The sequence below is a fragment of the Limanda limanda genome, chromosome 3 (genome assembly GCF_963576545.1).
Source record: "Limanda limanda chromosome 3, fLimLim1.1, whole genome shotgun sequence".
NCBI lineage: Eukaryota > Metazoa > Chordata > Actinopteri > Pleuronectiformes > Pleuronectidae > Limanda > Limanda limanda.
The window spans coordinates 2,022,619-2,043,019 of record NC_083638.1 but is presented as its reverse complement, the minus strand read 5'-3'; the positions used below and the strand labels follow the sequence as shown (position 1 = coordinate 2,043,019).

The window sequence follows — 20,401 nt, the reverse complement described above, 5'->3', positions numbered from 1 at the left end:
AAGCTTCCAGAGACAGTTTGTTATCATCTGAGTGTTTGTGTGTGTGTTTGTGTGTGTGTGTGTGTATGTGTGTGTGTGTGTGTGTGTGAATGTGCATGTGTGCATGTGTGCATGTGAATGTGTGAGGGTGTGTGTGTGTGTGTGTGTGTGTGTGTGTGTGTGTGTGTGTGTGTGTGTGTGTGTCTGGTTATTTCAGGAGAAGCTGATATGAAACATCCTTTGACTTTGAGAGTTTCCGATCGAGGTGAAAAGTCACGGAACAGAACCTGAGACAAAGTTTAATCATCGTCTTCAGAGTCACGATAGTTTATAGTTACTTTCAGTTACAGTTACTTTCAGCTACAGTTACTCTCAGTTACAGTTTGTCGGTCTCTGTTGTGTAACGTTATCACAACATTAAAAATAATGAATTAGTTTCTAAATTCATCATCTATTTAATGTCCTTTACATTTTTTAAATTCAGTGACAAAATCCACTTTCATCCTCACATATGTTAAACGTTGTGTTTGATTTGAGTTGAACTTTAATTTGTTTAAATTTATATCTTTATGTGTCATTTCTCTTATTACTGAAACTGTCCAATACTTTTCTTCGTCCCCGTGAAGACAAACTTTTCACTGATAAAACTTTAAAAATGCTGACGGATCAGGACTGTGATGAAGACTGGAGATCTGGACCAGGAGCTGTGATGAAGACCAGGAGCTGTGATGAAGACCAGGACCTGTGATGAAGACCAGGAGCTGTGATGAAGACCAGGACCTGTGATGAAGACCAGGAGCTGTGATGAAGACCAGGACTGTGATGAAGACCAGGACCTGTGATGAAGACCAGGACCTGTGATGAAGACCAGGACCTGTGATGAAGACCAGGGCCGTGATGAAGACCAGGACCGTGATGAAGACCAGGACCGTGATGAAGACCAGGACCTGTGATGAAGATCAGGACTGTGATGAAGACCAGGACTGTGATGAAGACCAGGACTGTGATGAAGACCAGGACCTGTGATGAAGACCAGGACCGTGATGAAGACCAGGACCTGTGATGAAGACCAGGACTGTGATGAAAACTGGAGATCTGGACCAGGACTGTGGACCAGGATCAGAACCAGCACCAGGTCCTCGTCCTGCAGGTGAGGCTGCAGAGGCGCACGTGTCTGGTTTCTCCTGTGGGAGGGGCGGGGACAGTGAGGTGGGGGGGCGGTGATGAAGAGGAGGAGCAGCTGCTTCAATCTGTCGCAACTTTTTCTTTGTTTCACATGAAAAGTTCTGATGAACAAACTCAGACCGGGTCTGACCGCTCGAACCGGATTAAACTGGGATGAAACCGGATTAACGGGGGATTGAACCGGACTAGAGGCGCAGAGGAGGAGGAGCGGGACTCGAACCGGAGCAGAAGTCAGAGTCTGGACCAGGATCCGGATCATGGATCATTAGACCCGGACCCGGAACGGATGTGGTCTCCATGGAGACGGGAGGATCTCAGAAGTGATCGTGTGTAGATTGTTTATTGATCACCGGAATGGGCGCGCTCCCGCTGCTGCTGCTCGCGCTCTGGACCTGCGGGCACGCCACCCCCCCCCGCTCCTACAGCCTGTACACCGGCGGGCACGCGCACGGAGGCCGCGCGGCCAGCAGACACAGGTAGGATGACACGTGCACGGAAAGGATGAGGATGATGAAGGTGATGGAGGAGGAGGAGGATGTGGTGACGTCATTCTCTGTCAGATGTTTTATTGTGAAAGAGAAGAGGAAGTGTTTAAAAGTTGCTGGTTTGAATCCTGGTGCTGGAGGTTTGATGCATCTGACTGCCATGGTGTCAGTGACGTCACGGTGATGTCACAGTGACGTACTCTCTGCTGTTCCCATGGTTACGAGCTCATGATGCAGCTTCAGGTTATTTAAATTCATTCAGATTTATTTAAACCCAGAACATCAGTCAGTAGAAGTAATGATTCCACCAGAGCACCAGCTCCTTAAAGGCTCAGCGTGTAGAGTGTAGTGACATCTAGTGGTGAAGTTTCAGGTTGCAGCTGAACTCCCCCCCCCCAAACATCCTGGATCTGCACCAAACTGATAAGAGTGTGTTGTGAGATCTTTAATAAAGGCATAGGGGTGAAAACATAACCTCCCTTGAGAAGGTAAATATTCATGAAAATTCTTTCAAAATATTAAGATAAATTGTCGTGATTCAGTTTGTTCATTGACCTCTGCTGACCCCTGACTTCTGCTGACCCCTGACCTCCAGATTCAAACTCAGGTGTTGTCTTCTGGGTCTGAACTGTCGCGGCATACGAGCCAATCACAGGCCACGGTTCACTTCTAACCCAGGTCTGTAGGATGTGTACGACACTTTCCACTCAAACGTTTGGATCTATAGCAACACACTTAATGACAGTTGATCCTGGTCCTGGTCCTAATCGTGGTCCTGGTCCTGGTCCTGGTCCTGGTCCTAATCCTGGTCCTGGTCCTGGTCCTGGTCCTGGTCCTGGTCCTGGTCCTGGTCTTGGTCCTGGTCTTGGTCCTGGTCCTGGTTCTGCAGGAACCCTCACGAACAGATTTGTTCTTAACTTGAACAAACTAGTGAAGAAATTCACGTTCACTGATGTTCTCATATTTGGAGAATATATATATTAGTTTATAATAATCCTATTTCATTAGTTTGAAGGAGTATAACTAAATATATAAATGAGGTCGTAGTTATGGTGACATTCTTCTATTTAACGTATTATGATCCTGTTGAATGTTGGAACGCACAGATTTGCTTGAAATTCACTATTTGAGTTACTCAAACTCATATTCATATTGTAAAAGAAACATTTCTATGTTCTTATAACAGTAACGTGCACATATGTGTGCACGTTAATTTCAATATCTTCTTGTGCTCAAACACAGTTTACGTCCTTGTAATCATCCTGTGTCACTGAACCTCACACAGGATGTTAGTCTACGACACGGATTCTCAAACACACACACACACACACACACACCGAATGCGTGTGTGTGTGTGTGTGTGTGTGTGTGCACAATCATTGGCTCAGAGAGACACGCACAGTGAGACCAGAGCTCGTTCACGTGAAGCAGCCGATCAGTGACAAACAAGAGACAGTGTTCAGAAGCCAAGTAGAAAGAGAGAAGGATGAAGCTGCCTTGCTCGTGGGTTCACGGTGAAGGAAGGAGGACACGAGCAGAGAGCAGTGGAAACACAATGAGACACAACAAAGAGACACTTACATCCCAGTCACATGCGTGTGTTCTTTTAGGTTGAGCTTTATCATCGTTGTAACAAAGTGATTATAATTTAATTTATTTTTTCTCTATTTTTGAAAAAGTACAGACTGATGGAGGAATGTAGAGATAAATGTCACCAGACGTGCTTCAATTAAGTTGAATTTATTTCACTATTCTTTGAAAAATGTGGCAAAAGTCACAAAACAAGTTGTTTGAAAAAGGTTTTTTATTTGCACATCAGAAATTCCTGAAAGTAATATGAATTTAATGTTCATGTTATGTAAATACACCTTTTCCTCTGTAATATTTCTCTTCTTCACGTCATTTTGAAGATCTGCTGCAGTGACAGGAGGATTCTCAGGTGTGGGTTCAAATCTCATTTCTGGAATCAGAACTTCAGACTCTAAACTTTTTACTCATTTTCACGATTCAACACGTCGGCCACGAGGCAGGAAACGGTTCTGTTTATTATCTTTTGCGATAGAAGCGTTTCTGGAATCTGACGTAAGAAACTTTTGTACAAACTCAGCGTGCGAAACAAACGTAAAAGAATTTAAGGATAAAAATACAAACATGAGGCTGATGTTAAAACACTAATTGATAATTTTGATTTTAAATAAAACATTTTCTGAATAAGACAAGTTGAAGTTTGTGTTGTTTCCTGTAACTGTTCACATGAAGTCACAGTTACAGCTTGTATTGAAACACACACACGCACACACACACACACACACACACACACACACACACACACACACACATACACAGTAAAGTCTGTGATGTCATCATCAAAACTTTTAACAAACGCCTAAATGACTCATTTCCTGTAGAGAGAGTGACATCATGCTGTGTGTGTCTGTGTGTGTGTGTCTTCTTCTATCTTTGTGAGGACCAGTTGCTCAACACAATCGGTCCAGTCGTGATGTTTGAGGTTCGAGCGTCGTCACAAAGAAGAAACACAACTCTGAAGCTAGAAATGTTCGGGTTTGTTTGTCGTGTTTGTACGAACAAGTGTACGAGAAATGTGAGACCAGAATCTGAACATCTTCTCTCATGAGGTCGAACGTTTCCTCTCGTCTGTGATGTGTCCGAGTCTCAGCCGGCTGGAGGTCAAAGGTCAAAGCTGGTCCTGATACTTAGGGTGAAGACGTGACAGTGACATCAGGACTGAATGTTGAAAAGAGAAAATCACACATTTTATCCGTTTGTTCTCCTGGTTCACAATCAATTAATTCTCTTTTTATTTTACTAATGTAAAACGACCTGAAAAACATTGAATAAATTCAACACATCTGATATAAATTCAATTTAAATCAAGTTAAATAAAAACACATTTTAACAGACATCAGCTCAATTTAAATGTTGAATGTTCCTGAGTCTCACTGATCTTGTGTCAACTTGACAAAGATTCAAATCTCCTCGATTCATCTTCTCTCCACATTTAATCATTTGTGCATTAAATTAAAAAATTTAGCTGAACGATGAACCAGTAAAAACCAGTAGATTCCTGCTTGTTCAGGGTTCCAGAGAATTTTAAACATAATTTAATTTAAACACAAAAAGACTGATGACATCACCACCATGCGCTGAACATTTGCTGAGGTTTTCACCCACAATACCTCTCACACATCAACAATGTTGTGCTGTGTGTGTGTGTGTGTGTGTGTGTGTGTGTGTGTGTGTGTGTGTGTGTGTGTGTGTGTGACACAGGAACTGGTGTTCGTTTGTGGTGACAAAGACGGTGAGTTGTGTCGTCGAGGACGGAGTCGAGACGTATGTGAAACCTGATTATCATCCCTGCAGCTGGGGGAGCGGGCAGTGCAGCCGGGTGGTGGTGTGAGTATACACACACACACACACACACACACACACGCACACACACACACACTCACACACACACAAACACACACAGACACACACACACATACACTGGAATGTTGGTGCATGATGACTTCACTGTTTTAGTTATTTGCATTTTACAGGATTAGCAGCTGCTCCTTCTGAAGTGGACTGAGGTGTTTTCTGTGTGTGTAGCGCCACCATCAGGCCACTCCTCCACACACACACACAGCTTCCTGCTGATTGTGACTGTAAATAGTAACAAACAGTTCACATGAGTGATTCTAACATCTGTTCCTCGGTGTTTCTGTGTGTGATTCTCTTCTGGGCCGACCGGCCCTGCAGCCCCACACATGGATTCAATCAAGTTTTACTTTCAGTTTTCAGAAGCTCTGATTGGCCGAGAGCTGCTCGCCAACATATTTGTGGTGGACTGAAGGAAAAGAGAAATAAGAGAAGTTTGCCTGAGATCTGAGATCAGATAGAGAAAAATCTTCTGATCAGCAGGAAACTGTGAAGGAACTCTGTGGTGATCGGTTGGTTTCACAGGATTAACAAACCAGGTTTATTATGTGGTTTCACTTCCTGTTTCTGCAGGTGAAGAAAAACATGGTTCCTCTTACTGAGCACATGAAACCGTCCAATCACAGCCTGTACCCGACAGGCTCTACATGATGTCACAATGACACGTCATGATGTCACATGGACACGTCATGATGTCACATGGACACGTCATGATGTCACATGGACACGTCATGATGTCACATGGACACGTCATGATGTCACATCCACACCTCATGACGAGCCGGTCGGCCGCTGGCTCTGATTGGACGGTCGTGTCAACGTTAACATGATGTCGAACAGTTTCCTGTTTAACGACAGAAACCCGACGTGTCTCTGCAGCTATCGGACCTTCATGAGGCCGCGGTACAAGGTGGCGTACAAGATGGTGACGCAGATGGAGTGGAAGTGTTGTCATGGCTACAGCGGAGAGGACTGCTCCCACGGTCCAGCTGCTGGAGCAGGAGCCCAGGTCTCCACCTTCAGACCCCAGCCCCGACCTGAACATGGAGGAGGGACGGGAGCTGGAGGAGGGACGGGAGCTGGAGGAGGACAGAGCGGAGGAGGACAGAGCGGAGGAGGGACGGGAGCTGGAGGAGGACACGGAGGAGGAGGACACAGCGGAGGACACGGTGGTGAGTGGAGTCACAACGTTAATGTTTAGACTCGTTTTTTAATCATAGTGTTTAGTTAAAAGACACTTTAAACATTTCTTCTCACTGGCTTTAGAGGAGTTTAAGACCTGTTTTCATCAAAAGAGTTATTGAATATAATATTGAATATTATAATTCTCAGTTATTCATGATCTTAATACTCAGTTTTTCATTTAAATTCTTCAGACAACTTGTTATTTCTAAGTGAAACCAACTCGGGAAACTTTTCATTCTCAGTCCAACACACAGCAGCAGGAACATGTGACCTGTGCTGACCTCTACTGGTGACCTTCAAGAACTGCTCCTGTTATTGTTCTCTTGCTTCTTTTTATTTTTTTGAAGGAAAAGTTGAGAATGAGAAGATGAGGCAACTGGAGGAGAAGATCCAGAGTCTGACCAGGATCGTCCAGGACCTGCAGTCCACCATGAACAATCCGTCCGTCAGCAGAGGAGGAGGAGGAGGAGAAAGGGGAGGAGAAGGAGGAGGAGGAGGAGGAGGAGAAGGAGGAGAAAGAGGAGGAGAAAGAGGAGGAGGAGGAGGAGGAGGCTCGTCAGGAGGAAGAAACCCTGCTGATGCTGCTCAGCCAGAGATCAAAGAGACGATTCACAGTATCCAGACCAAACTGGACCAACTGGACAATCGCACACAGGTGTGGCAGCATTTTACTTTTTCCATATTTACCTCTGGGCTGGTGGGTCAGATCCTGATAGTCCAGATCCTGATAGTCCAGATCCTGATAGTCCAGATCCTGACCGTTCAGATTCTGATAGTCCAGATCCTGATAGTCCAGATCCTGACAGGTCAGATCCTTATAGTCCAGATCCTGATAGTCCAGATCCTGATAGTCCAGATCCTGATAGTCCAGATCCTGACAGGTCAGATCCTGATAGTCCAGATCCTGATAGTCCAGATCCTGACAGGTCAGATCCTGATAGTCCAGATCCTGATAGAGCAGATCCCGATAGTCCAGATCCTGACAGTCCACATCCTGACAGGTCAGATCCTGACTGGTCAGACTGATAGTCCAGATCCTGACAGGTCAGATCCTCACGGGTCCAGATCCACCACAGAAATGGTTTGGTTGGTTTTGTTCATGTTGGCTCCTTCTCCTCCTCCAGGCTCATGATAAAAACCTGCTCAGCATCAACAACCACCTGGTGAACGGGAAAACCAACGATCTGGACGGAGGTTCTTCTGGAGGAGGTCTGAGCGGAGGGAAGCTGAACTCACTGAAGGAGGAGATCCTGAGGGAGCTGGAGACCAGGGTGTCGCTGTCCTGCTCCTCCTGTCAGGTAGCACCAAACTACAGTCAGCCAATCACAGCGCCCCCTGATGGTCAGGAAGTGACTTCAGTCGCCCGATCAAATACTCCAACAGACTTAGTTCCACAGGACTCTACATTGTCCTGAACATTGGACACATGAGTTGAGTGGATGGATGGATGATTGGTTGATTGGTCCATTGGTTGATTGGTTGGATGGTTGGTTGATTAGTTGGTTGATTGGTTGGTTGATTGGTTGGTTGGTTGGTTGGTTGATTGGTTGATTGGTTGGTTGATTGGTTGATTGGTTGGTTGATTGGTTGGTTGGTTGGTTGGTTGGTTGATTGGTTGGTTGGTTGGTTGGATGATTGGTTGGTTGGATGATTGGTTGGTTGGATGGTTGGTTGATTAGTTGGTTGATTGGTTGATTGGTTGGTTGATTGATTGGTTGATTGGTTGATTGGTTGGATGGTTGGTTGATTAGTTGGTTGATTGGTTGATTGATTAGTTGATTAGTTGTTTGATTGGTTGATTAGTTGGTTGATTGGTTAGTTTGTTAATTGGTTGGTTGATTGGTTGATTGGTTGATTGGTTGGATGGTTGGATGGTTGGATGGTTGTTTGATTGGTTGGTTGGTTGGTTGATTGGTTGATTGGTTGATTGGTTGATTGGTTGATTGGTTGGTTGGTTGATTGGCTGATTGGTTGATTGGTTGGATGATGACAGTGGAAAACGTCTGTGACAAAGCAAACTTCACTGTAGCTCAGGTAAAACTGTTTCTGAGTCTAGATCAAACTCCGTGTGTTCTCCAGGCCGGCGTGGAGGATCTGCGGCGACAGCAGCTCCAGGACCGCGAGCGGATCCGAGCTCTGGAGAAGCGTCTGAACGTCATGGACGCTCGTTATGGCCAGGGCCTGGACGGGCTGCGGCGGGACGTGCTGCGTCTGCAGGGATGCTGCAACACTGTCGAGGTTCTCCAGAACCGCATCACCGATGCTGAACGTAAGATCAGCTCGGCCTCAGAGAACTTGGACGTTCTCCAGAAGCGCCTGGAGGAGACGCTCAGCGGAGCAGGAGGCAGCAGCCATCCGGACAGTGGGACCCAGGGAGGAGCTTCTGGTGGTCGCGGTGGAATCGGTGGCGGTGGAAGAGATGTTGTGGTGACCGAGGACATGTTGGACAGTCGCCTGAGAGACATGGAGCGGAGGGTGAACAACACGGTGCAGCAGACCGAGAAGAGCTGCTCCTACCTGGAGAACGACCTGAAGGACTACGCCCACAAGGAGGTGAAGGACCTGAGGACGGTGTTCCTGGACCGGTTCGATGACCAGGACTTCAGGATCGCAAACGTGGAGCTGGACGTGAGAGACCAGAACCAGAGGCTGCTCCAGCTGGAGAACAGCACCTCCCTCATCACCAGGAGGCTGGAGCACTGCAGCTGTGCAGGAGGAGGAGGAGGAGGAGAGGGAGGAAGCTGGGGGCGAGGTGACCGAGGACAGGGAGGAAGCTGGGGAGGAGGAGGAGGTGCCGGAGGAGAGGGAGGAAGCCGGGGAGGAGTAGGAGGAGAGGGAGGAAGCCGGGGAGGAGGAGGAGGAGAGGGAGGAAGCCGGGGAGGAGGAGGAGGAGAGGGAGGAAGCCGGGGAGGAGGAGGTGCCGGAGGAGAGGGAGGAAGCCGGGGAGGAGGAGGAGGAGAGGGAGGAAGCTGGGAAGGAGGAGTAATTCCAGGAGGAGGTACCAGGGGAGGAGCAGGAGGAGGAGGCGAGGGAGGAGGTACCAGGGGAGGAGGAGGAGGAGCAGGAGGAGGAAACACCACGGAGAAGTCTCTGGCCTGGAGAGTCGTGAACAACGAGGATAAGATTCAACATTTCAACACTCGACTCAGAGACCTGTCGGTGTCCGGAGACTCTCTGTACGACAAGGTATAGATATCTGCTTCTAGAAGAGATTCACTCACGTTGGACAGATTGTATCAAACTATCAGGATGGAAAAAGATCAAAGAGGAACAGTGACGTCAGAACTGTTATTTATAGAATGATAAGATATATATTTATATACTATACATAATTCTACATGTAGAGAGTTATACTCGTACATCTATATTGAGAGTTTTCGTTCTTAGAAAGTTATATAGAGACTGACCTATAGAGTTATATAGAGTTATAAAGAGTTTTTATGTAATATGAAGAGTTATGTATAGAGTTATATATAGTTATAGTGTTATATAGAGTTCTAAATAGAGTAATATGTAGTTATAGAGTTTTATATAGAGTTTTATAGAAAGTTATAAATAGAGCTAGCGATTTATAGGGTTATAGAGAAAGTATAAATAGTATAGAGTTATATAGCGTTATGTATATATTCTAAATATATTGAATAGTAACTGGTAAAGTGGTTTCCAGGTTGTGGACCTGAGTCACGACGTCCGTAAGATCAAAGCCGTGACGGGCGACCACGGCGAACACTTCACCAGGATCGTGACGGAGGTGGAGACGCTGGGACACGACTGCGACCTCTGCAGGAAGGTGGAGGAGGAGCTGCGGAGGCTGAGGAATCACTCCCAGGATGCACTGGGGCGCATGCAGAGCCACATCAACAGACTCCAGACCCGACTGGACTCAGGGAAAGATGGCTGCCTCCAGATGTGTTCACACCTGCAGGAGGACGTCCGGCTGCTGAGAGACGACGTCAGGAGGTGTAACTGTAAGAGCAGCTCGGACACGCCCACAAATCTATAGCACAGGCCGACTGAGAAATACTGTCATGTGACGTCCAACAGGTGGTGGATCTGGTGGTTCCGGAGGTTCTGGTGGTTCTGGTGGTTCTGGCAGCTCTGGAGGATCTGGTAGTTCTGGTGGTTCCGGAAGTTCTGGTAGTTCCGGAGGTTCTGGCAGTTCTGGCAGCTCTGGTGGTTCTGGTAGTTCTGGTGGTTCTGGTAGTTCTGGTAGTTCTGGTGGTTCCGGAGGTTCTGGCAGTTCTGGAGGTTCTGGTGGTTCTGGTCCCAGTGAAGGTGGACCTGGGCTGGATTCTGCGAAGCCACTAGACGGCCACAGTGTGATCGGAGGCTCGATCCACAACCACCAGCTGAAGACGCTGCAGGGCGAACTGTCCGAGGTCGTCCTCACGTTCAGCTCCATCAACGACACCCTGAAGGGAATCGAACACACGATGCAGAAGCACGGCAGCGTCATCACCGACCTCGGTGAGTCCGACTCGATGGCGTCACGGCTGCACCGCCCCCCCCCCAGCCGCCGTCCCTCACTCATCCTCTGATTCCCACCAGGAAACACCAAAGATAAAATCATCTCCGAGCTGGACAAGATCCAGCTGGAGGTGACGGAGCACATGGAGGAGAGCCGGGACCGACTGGACGGGTTGGACCGGGACGTGCGGCGGTTCGAGAGCACCCTGCTGGTGGAGATGGGCGACTGCAGGAGGTCCGGAGACGGGCTGGAGAAGAGGCTGTCCAAGCTGGAAGGCGTCTGTGGGCGACTGGACGGCGTCTCGGACTCGATCCACAAGATCAAGGAAGGTAGAGTTTCTGTTGATTCTCACTTTAACATAAACATAAACTCTTCACATGTTCATACGTGTTCAAACATGTTCATACGTGTTCATACATGTTCATACATGTTCAAACGTGTTCATAAGGACGGAGGATGTTGCTCATTGTTAAGATCTATGAGACAAACTGTGATTTGATTGATTTGATTTGAATTGATTTGACTGATTTGATTTGATTTGATTTGATTCGATTTGATTTGATTTGATTTGATTTGATTGATTTGATTTGATTTGATTGATTTGATTTGATTTGATTTGATTTGATTTGATTTAACTTGTTCCGTATCGTTATGTTTGAATTATTTCCGTGTTCAGGACTGAATCGCCACGTGTCCAGTTTGTGGACGTGTGTCTCTGGTCTGAACGACACCGTGGTCCATCACGGAGGAATCCTGGACGTGATTCAGAAGAATCAGGACGACGTCCACGGCCGGATGAAGAACCTGAACTCAAGCGTCAGCCACGTCCTCAGAGATCTGCAGAATTTCTCTGAGCAGGACGTGAGCGGTGAGCAGTTTGTTTTATTAGAACATTATTTATCATGTTTTCACTCCTGTTCATACGACTGCTGGTTTGTTAGTAAGACGGATTCAGATCTTTACTTTTCTCTTTTCACCCCAACTTCAAGTTTTTAATTCTGAAAATATTGTTATAATTATTATAAAGGTCAATCAAAACTCACAGTTGAAAGAGAAGAAAAATCCTGTTGAACATTTATGTCACATGAGCAGTGATGATACTTCCTGTCGTCAGAACATGGATCAATAACTGACATGTTCAAACCCACAGAACTTTATTTTGACGAGGCAGAGAAGCAGGAGTCAGAGTTTTCTTCACATTGTGAATAAAACAGTCAAATTAGATTTGAAAAATGATGAACGTCAGTGAAGCAGCTTCTACTTTTCTACTCATTGTGATTTCATATTATTTTATTTATCATTTCACAGGCCGGCCTGGACCCCAAGGACCCCCAGGTGAAAGAGGACTCAATGGGCTGCCGGGCCCCCGGGGGCCCCCCGGACCTCTGGGACCACAAGGACACACCGGAGCTCGAGGTTTTCCTGGTGAGACGGAGGTTTTTTATTCAGAGGAAAAAGATGATGTGAGAGGAAAAAATATTTTCAATATAAAAAGTTAATGTGTAATGAGCTTAAATCAAAAGTAGATTTTTACTATTTCAGTTCATATGAACATGTGTGTATAAAAACATGTATTTATATTTCTAACATGTAATCTGGTTCTTCCAGGTCCCAAAGGGGAAACAGGTAAGTGATGTTTCAACACGTGACAAATCATTATCATCATTCATTCTGCAGCGATGTGTTTATACATGTGTGTGTGTGTGTGTGTGTGTGTGTGTGTGTGTGTGTGTGTGTGTGTGTGTGTGTGTGTGTGTGTGTGTTCGCAGGTCTCTCCGGTGCTGATGCTCATGTCCCCAGACTGTCCTTCTCGGCCGCCCTCACCTTCCCGGTGGACAAAGCCGGGACCATCGTCTTCGATAAGATCTTTGTGAACGAAGGAGATTTCTACGACCCGAGAACAGGTAGAACGACGGGTTGATGGTTCAATCCCCAAATCCTGAGTGTGTCTCTGGCAGTGTGTCTGTTTATTGGAAACTAAATGTAAAGAGATTTGTGTAAAATAGTTTTATTAATGCAAACTTGACCAAAATAAACATATGAATATATAAATATAATAATAATAATTTGAACAGTGAATTGTTAAAACAGTGAAATAGTTTCTTGTTGAAAAGATTTGTTTCTATTGAAAAAAGCAGCTTTTTTCTTTTTCTTAATTGGAAAAGTGTCACAACCTTCTCGACCGTCGCCATGTTTGTTGTTGTCAGAAACTCTCGACCCGGTGCTGCCCCCTAGTGGATGTGTTCCTTAACAGTCATGCCAAAGTACCGGACTCATGAGTATGTGGACAGTGACGGTTTTTTTCTTTTCGTTCTGTGAAGTCAGAATAAATAAGTCTTTATTTCACAGAGCAGCTTCACAAAGTTCTTCTCTTGGTCTGTATCGCCACCTGCTGGCCGGCTGTGCTGGTTTGAGTGTTTGTAGTCGTTTTGTGTCTGGACGGAGATATTTAGTGAGACTTTGTTAGTTGACCCGGTGTCTCTCTGTGTAATGTCCCCTCCAGGTGTCTTCACCGCCCCAGTGGACGGACATTACTTCTTCAGCGCCGTCCTGACGGGTCATAAGAACGAGAAAATCGAGGCAGTTCTGTCAAAGTCTAATTATGGGATGGCCCGCGTGGACTCTGGAGGCTACCAGCCCGAAGGCCTGGAGAACAACCCCGTGGCCGAGGCTAAGATCACGCCAGGCTCCCTCGCCGTCTTCAACATCATCCTGCCGCTGCAGGCCCGGGACACCATCTGCATCGACCTGGTGATGGGGAAACTGGCGCACTCCGTGGAGCCGCTCACCATCTTCAACGGGATGCTGCTGTACGAGGACATGTGACCAGCTTGCCATGACGGCGCCGGAGAACCAGACCGACAGGAACAGGAAGTGTGACGTCAGAGGGTTCAACCCTGAACCTTAATGGCCCTGACCCTGACCCGGACTCTGACCCTGACCCTGACCCTGATTGACCCTAAATGACTCTGACCCTGACCCTGACCCTGAATGAATCTGACTCTGACCCTGAATGACCCTGACTTAGAGGTTATGACAGAATATTTTAAATGACGTTATTGTTTCTAGAGTCTTTACGTCTCTGTACATGTGGACGCCAGCAGCAGTTGAACTGAGCGACTGCTTTAGTCCAATCACCTGATGGGATGTGGTCACATGACCTCAGAGCAGCACTGTGAGGACACGACTGTAAACCAGGACTCACTGACGCCTGCTGCTACTTGAATCTTCTAAACACCAACTTCCTGTCGTAAAGAATAACAGAATTAACCGTTTGAAGCAATACTACCCCCCCCTACAGGCAGCATAGTTCACTACAGCCACAACATACAACTTTTTCTTTTCTGATTCTTCAAGTTTGAACAATAGTGCATCAAAACCTGCAGAATGTGACCAGAAGGTGGCGCCACAGGAGAGATCGTCTGCATCTAAAAACAAGATCTGGACATTTATTGATTATCTGATTGGTCGATATTTCGATCCCTGTGTGTGGTTGATGATCTGAGTCAGAGACACTGAGACGTTTGGACAGAGCGATGATCCTCAAGCTCCGCCCTCAGCAGGTCAAACGTTGCCGTGGCAACACGTGAGAGTTTAACTTTGTATTTGATGAAAAACCAAGAAAACGTTTTGCTTTATAAAAGCAGAAAATGTTTTCTTTTGAATTTTATAGGAAGTGAGTTCACATTGTGAATGTTTTTATATTGAGCTGCACCTTCTCTTGTTTTAATTGTGTTAATTTTTGTTTCTGAGTTTTTAAACCATTATAACAAAATGTCACTTTTAGCGTGTGTTAAAGAACAAAGGCCATAAAATACACCATATTTTCTTATTGTCAACAAATCACATTAAAGAGCAGCAGTGGAGGAGAAACGTCAGAAAACCACACTGTAAAAATACAAAGAGAAGTTTTTATTTTAAGTGTTATTTAAGTAAACATAAAAAATATTTATCATTTAAATGTTTTATATTTTTTAAATGTGTAAAATCGTATTATATTTTATAGCTGTGCGCAAATACACATACACACACATACACATACACACACACAAATATTAAACTCATATTTAGAATCTGACTGATAAGAACACCATCTATAAGATTAAATAAGATAAGATAAAATATGATAAGATACGATAAGTTAAAAATAGATAAGATAAGATAATCGGTCCTCTGGTTTTTGCAAACAGAAACGATGCGTTTGTTTATTTACATGAACAACGAGGAAATGAGTTTTGACCACAAGGGGTCAGTGTAGTCACATTCTAACATCAGGTGTGAAAAGAACTTTAGTTCAATATGTGAGTAAAAGTACTCAGTTACTGTTGTTACTCTAAATAAAATCTCATCAACAGACACATTATTAAAACTGTTAGTTTGCTGCTGAACATGTGATTTGTTGACAAAAATGAAAATATTCATTGTGAACGGAAAGAGTTTAAATCTGATGTTAAACAATCATCACTGAGACGTATGAAGGACCAACACACACACTCACATACACACACTCACACATACACACATACACACATACACACATACACAGACACACACGATGGTTTTTGCTCTAATGATCATTTCTCTAAGAACGACGTATGAATCATGTATTTCAACTAAACCTTCTGTTATTTAATGACTTGATCAGAAGCTGATGTGAGGATGTGTGATGGTTTCTTATCACTGACGTGTTTGTTTTCACTCTTCACTGAATAAACTGATGAACCAGATATTTATAACACGTATACTTTAACTATCATCTTCATCTAGTCCGAGAGGAGGAGTCACTTGTGTTGGAGTGAATTTTAAAGTTTATTCTCCGACAGGTTCCAGCTTCACTTCTCATGTTAAATCACACTTTTGTATCCAATAAATTTCACTGTCATTAAAACACGAGTGAAACCAAAGAGATCGTTTATCCAACTGTGTTGTTTTGTCTTGATTGACCCCCCCCCCCCCCCCCCACCATGCATCCGGTGCTTTATGGTCTGTTTGACTCTAATTGATCATAATTCACTAAATGAACATCAGCTGTTTGAAGAAGACTTGAAACTAGAGACTGAGACAGAAACTCCTGAATGTTTACTGACGTTAGAAAGTGAGAAGTAGAGTCACTTTCTATAGAAACTACCAGAGGAGTCGCCCCCTGCTGGTCATTAGAAAAAACACATCACTTCCGCATTGGCTTCACTTTCTGGACTTGGAGTCTACGAATATTTGTGTTTCTATTTTTTTTTTTTTAAATATTTTATTTTCAGTTTTATATGTAATGTTTACAAACAAACATATCAGTATACCAACAGTATAGAGACATAACAAAGGACAACAAAGGATAAAGTGCCCCCCTCCCCAAAAAAATAAAAATAAAAAAAAGATAATAAATAAATAAAAAAATAAAAAATTCAATGTCAATACAAACAACTACATTAAACATTGAGTATTTGGTGTAAGAGATGTACCAATATGGTCTAAATATATGTTTCTATTTTTTGACCTGAATCACAAACAGTGCTCGTCCTCGTGTACTGTCTCTTTAAATGTGACTGAGAAGGGGGGAGGAGCCTAACATGCGCGCTCCCGGTGCGCGCTCCACCCTGAAAACAACTTAAGTGCGTCAACTGTTGTTTGTTTCCTGTTGCGTGTGCGCGTGAGTCGGGACATGGTGAGTTAATCTTTTCTTCAAAGTGTCTGAGGGAGAAAGAGAAGAAACGATCCGTCAGAAGAAGAGAAAAGAAGAAGAAGAAGAAGTGAGAGAAGTTCTTCTGCATAAAGTTCACACTTTATCTCTTCTTCTCTTTTCTGCAGGAAACGAGTCAAACTTCACAAACTGAAGTTTATCATGAATCATCTCGTTGTGTTGAGTGAACTCATTCATCTGTTGTTGTTGTTGTTGTGTTGTTGTGTTAGTTTATTGTTCATGTGTTTTATTCCCTTCTTGTGTTTCTGCGCCTCAACACGTTCTGCTCCGTTACAGGATGTGAACACACAATCTCAAATATTACTCCGTTCACTTCATCAGAAATACTCAAAACTTTTATCCCCATCAATGATACTAATACTTCTAATACTACTACTAAAAACAATAATTATATCTATGTATCACTTGACAAAACAAAGTTACAAAGTCTTTCACAAATAACAAAAAACGAGTAAAAACACAAAGTAACAGTTTAAACATGAATATCACAATAATAAAAACTGGAATAAGGTCAAATGAGGAAATGTAGGAACTTTAAAATGAGGTTTTTAGTCTTTGATACAAACGTTTGGAGATAACGCTACTCGCCAAGAAACCAAAGAAGAAGAAGAAGTGTTGGACTGAGCTTATTTTAAAATAGTTTCTGTATAATTCTTGTAATGTGTAATGTAAAATTTAACATAGAATTTTTGATTGTTCTTAGTTGATAAAAACCTGTGAAAAATGTCCCTCCGAAAACCAGAAAAATTAAAAAATTGTATTTCATTGAGAAATATCTCCTGTTAATGTCATAATATTATATATTATCATAATATAACCAGTGATCACTTTATTAGGTACACCTGAACCAATTGAATCAAAACTAATCCGCAGTGAGAGAATTAGATGAAAATTCTGCTTCATGTTCATGTTGTACAGATCATAGAAATGTTTTAAATATAATATTTACTTTATTTAAGGAAACGCAAACTCACCAACTGGGTCTGAAGATCGTCAGAATCTGAAACAAGTGATAAAGAAAATTCGGTTTCATTCGATGAAAAACATTTAGGATAAAATCTTCGGTGCAGATAATCCAGGAAGGATGAACACAGTTTTCTCTGTTTAACATTTTTTATTGGTTTTATGAACACAGTTTTCTGACTAGTTTATTAAAAGCTCTTCACACAAACTAATAAAAATGACAGAATGTTGGAGAAGAGTTTGAGGACGACTCAGTAACGTTCTTCCTTCTCTTTGTCTTTGAAAGCAACAAATTCAATTTACAGTTCAGCTTCACGTCCGTCTTGTTCTCGCTCGTTTCTCCTGCTCCTGTCGAACAGTTTGAATCTGACCTGAGGTCCTGTGCGTTTGTTTTGTTCTCGCAGAGCGGCGATGAACCAGGACGCCTTCGAGGTCCCGGCGAGGACGGAGTACCGCTACCTGGTGCAGGAGGAGGACGAGGAGGAGCCGCAGTACGTCCGTCACAGACACTACATCAGCCCCTTCCTGGTTCTGTCCCGACGCTGCATCTTCTTCATCGTCCTCGGCGTGCTCGCCCTGCTCGCCCTCGCCACCTACCTGGCCTACGTGGCCCAGACGCTGCCGGCGTCCGTCGCTCAGGTGGCGACGCTCTGCGGAGAATTCAGAGGAAGACACGTGAGTTTATTATACACGGTTTAGAAAGTATGAAGTAAACATGCAACATTTCAACCAGCGTCTCGATCCTTCTTCTTCAGAACAATGGAGCCTACTCTTTTAAGGGAATGGCGTACGCCGCTCCTCCCGTTGGCGAGCTGCGTTGGGCGCCCCCGGCGGAGGCGACGTGCCGCAGCAGGCTGACGGACGCCGGACGCTTCCGCAGCATGTGTCCTCAGCTGCGTCCGATGTCCAGCTTGGGGACGGTGATGGGCCAGGAGGACTGTCTCTACGTCAACGTGTGGACGCCATCGCTGCAGCCGGACGCCAAGCTCCCCGTCATGGTGTGGATCCACGGAGGTCACCTGCACACGCTCAGTGGGGCGGAGCTCTGCTGCTCGCCCACGGAGACGCTCGCCGCCAACACGGGCGTGGTCTACGTCAGCTTCAACTACAGACTCAACGCCTTCGGCTTCCTGGCGCTGGAGATGCTGAGAGAAGGTTCTCCAACCAACACCTCAGGTCCGTCCAGGACACACACACGCACGCACGCACACACACACACACACACACACACACACACACACACACACACAGACAGGAAGTGGAGACATGTCGTCCATCTTTATCTAGAGTTTGTGTTTAACCGTTATAAATCATTTTCATGTTTATTGTTTAGAAAGTTAATGTGATGAGATCTCCTCCATGTTAATGAAGCAGTGGGGGGGGGTAGTTAATCTCTGTTTCATGATCCAAAGACGTTCTGAGCCTCACAGGACGTGATGACTCTGGACACTTGTGTCTTTTTTCATCTTCCATGACCCATTTCCTCGTCACTCAAAGAGTTAAATTTAGTCAAAAGAGTTAAATTTAGTTCTTAGTGAGATGTAGTTAAATGCGACGCCAGTAACAAGGTCACATGACGTCTGCTTCTCGTTACTAATCCGTCTCCACCCGTCCCTCTGTCCCTCCACCCGTCCTCCGTCCCTCCGTCTCCACCCGTCCCTCTGTCCCTCCGTCCCTCCGTCCCCGACAGGGAACTACGGCCTCATGGACCAGATCGCAGCTCTGAAGTGGATCCAGAAGAACATCCACTCGTTCGGGGGGGATCCAGAGAGAGTGACCATATTTGGACAGAGCTCAGGTACTAAAGAAAACAATTAAGTGTGTCACTGACGCACTATGAGTCTGAAGAGCCTTATTTTTAAGTTTATTTTTTATACTGCAAAACATCTTTAACCAAGGGTTAGAAATGGGAGTTTCAATAAGTGTTTCTTTAATTGATAATTAAAGTTCCAGTTTGTAAGATTTAGGTTAAAGGAATCTGTTGACAAAAAGAAATACGAAAAAATCATCTGAATGTACGAAGTGTTGTTTTCATTAGCCCAGAATGAGCTTTTTATATTTATATATATTTATATAAACACACAGAGAGTGGCTCCTCTTATACGGAGGTCACCATGTTGCACCTCCATGTTTCTAACGTCGCCCAAAAAGGACAAAGAAAAAAACTTTGAGTTCTTTTGATGCCTGAGCTGCAACATGCAACTTCACCACTAGATGTCACTAAATACTACACACGGAACCTTTCACTATAAGTCAATATTTTGAGTATTGATTAATATTTTAAATCAAAAATGTTTCAAAGGTTTTCAGACATAAGAATTAGCAGCTTTATTCTGTTTTAACTGACAAACAGTGAATCAGTTAAACAATCTTCATGTTAATCACTTTGTTAAACCCTGTGTGTGTCGTGGTGGACGTGGAACCTCAGTGTGGAGCCTGATGACCTCCCGGCTGGCGAAGGGTCTCTTCCAGGCGGCGGTGGACATGAGCGGTCCGTACGTCCGTGAGGTTCCACTGAAACAAGCCGAGTCCGACAACCTGGTTTTCCTGAAGAACACGAAGTGCGGAGACGTGAGCTGCGTCCGACGCCTGTCCGTCCTCCAGGTGCTGCAGGTAGCAAACCTTTCACATTCTCTCAGTTCTCTCAGGGACTGTTAGTCCAGGCAAAGTAACGTTTTACGACCGACTAATTGTAAAAGAATTTTTTTCAGCATAGATCATTTCTATGAGGTGTCCAGAACAACATACTAAAAGTCCTAAGAAATCCTAGTTGAGGAAATATGTTTAATTCTCATCAATGTGCCAATAAGGCAACAATACACCCCAAAAAGACTATTTTTTTCCTTTACTCCAATCAAAATAAAACTTTACACAATGAAAGTAACCATGAAATGTAACATTTTTTGTATTACAAGTTTCTTTTGAAATGAATTTGACAAGCACATGAGCTCCACACTTATTGAATATGTCCTAATTTGCATAGGCAAGCACCATTCAGAT

At 44.5% G+C, this 20,401-nt stretch overlaps 2 protein-coding genes across 3 annotated transcripts in view; both read left to right on the top strand.

The window, feature by feature from the left end:
• Positions 1 to 1,265: 1,265 nt before the first annotated feature.
• On the top strand, positions 1,266 to 15,647 carry LOC132998116 (EMILIN-1-A-like). Its single transcript, XM_061067616.1, has 16 exons — positions 1,266 to 1,640; positions 4,938 to 5,063; positions 5,970 to 6,184; positions 6,623 to 6,716; positions 6,807 to 6,930; positions 7,400 to 7,573; positions 8,355 to 9,027; positions 9,289 to 9,461; positions 9,943 to 10,243; positions 10,320 to 10,742; positions 10,824 to 11,072; positions 11,420 to 11,611; positions 12,052 to 12,168; positions 12,352 to 12,369; positions 12,513 to 12,647; positions 13,247 to 15,647. The coding sequence occupies exons 1-16, from the start codon at positions 1,519 to 1,521 to the stop codon at positions 13,567 to 13,569; spliced, it is 3,459 nt and encodes a 1,152-aa protein (XP_060923599.1). The 5' UTR covers positions 1,266 to 1,518; the 3' UTR covers positions 13,570 to 15,647.
• Positions 15,648 to 16,323: 676 nt separating this feature from the next.
• The window catches only part of si:ch211-71n6.4 (para-nitrobenzyl esterase), an 8,818-nt gene continuing 4,740 nt past the window's right edge, over positions 16,324 to 20,401 (top strand). Inside the window, exons 1-5 of one of the 2 annotated variants that reach the window (XM_061067576.1) lie at positions 16,324 to 16,487; positions 17,806 to 18,076; positions 18,157 to 18,577; positions 19,092 to 19,199; positions 19,830 to 20,014. In XM_061067576.1, the coding sequence (XP_060923559.1) occupies positions 17,813 to 18,076; positions 18,157 to 18,577; positions 19,092 to 19,199; positions 19,830 to 20,014 (978 nt within the window). In that variant the 5' untranslated portion in view covers positions 16,324 to 16,487; positions 17,806 to 17,812. The remainder of the gene's footprint in view (positions 16,488 to 17,805; positions 18,077 to 18,156; positions 18,578 to 19,091; positions 19,200 to 19,829; positions 20,015 to 20,401) is intronic. The other variant, XM_061067577.1, reaches the window with a different exon arrangement.

Coding starts and splice junctions, on each gene's coding strand:
- LOC132998116 (XM_061067616.1), top strand. CDS start 1,519: ATGGGCGCGCTCCCGCTGCTGCTGCTCGCGCTCTGGACCTGCGGGCAC. Junction 5,064..5,969: donor CAGTGCAGCCGGGTGGTGGT/GTGAGTATACAC, acceptor GTGTCTCTGCAG/CTATCGGACCTTCATGAGGC. Junction 10,743..10,823: donor CAGCGTCATCACCGACCTCG/GTGAGTCCGACT, acceptor GATTCCCACCAG/GAAACACCAAAGATAAAATC.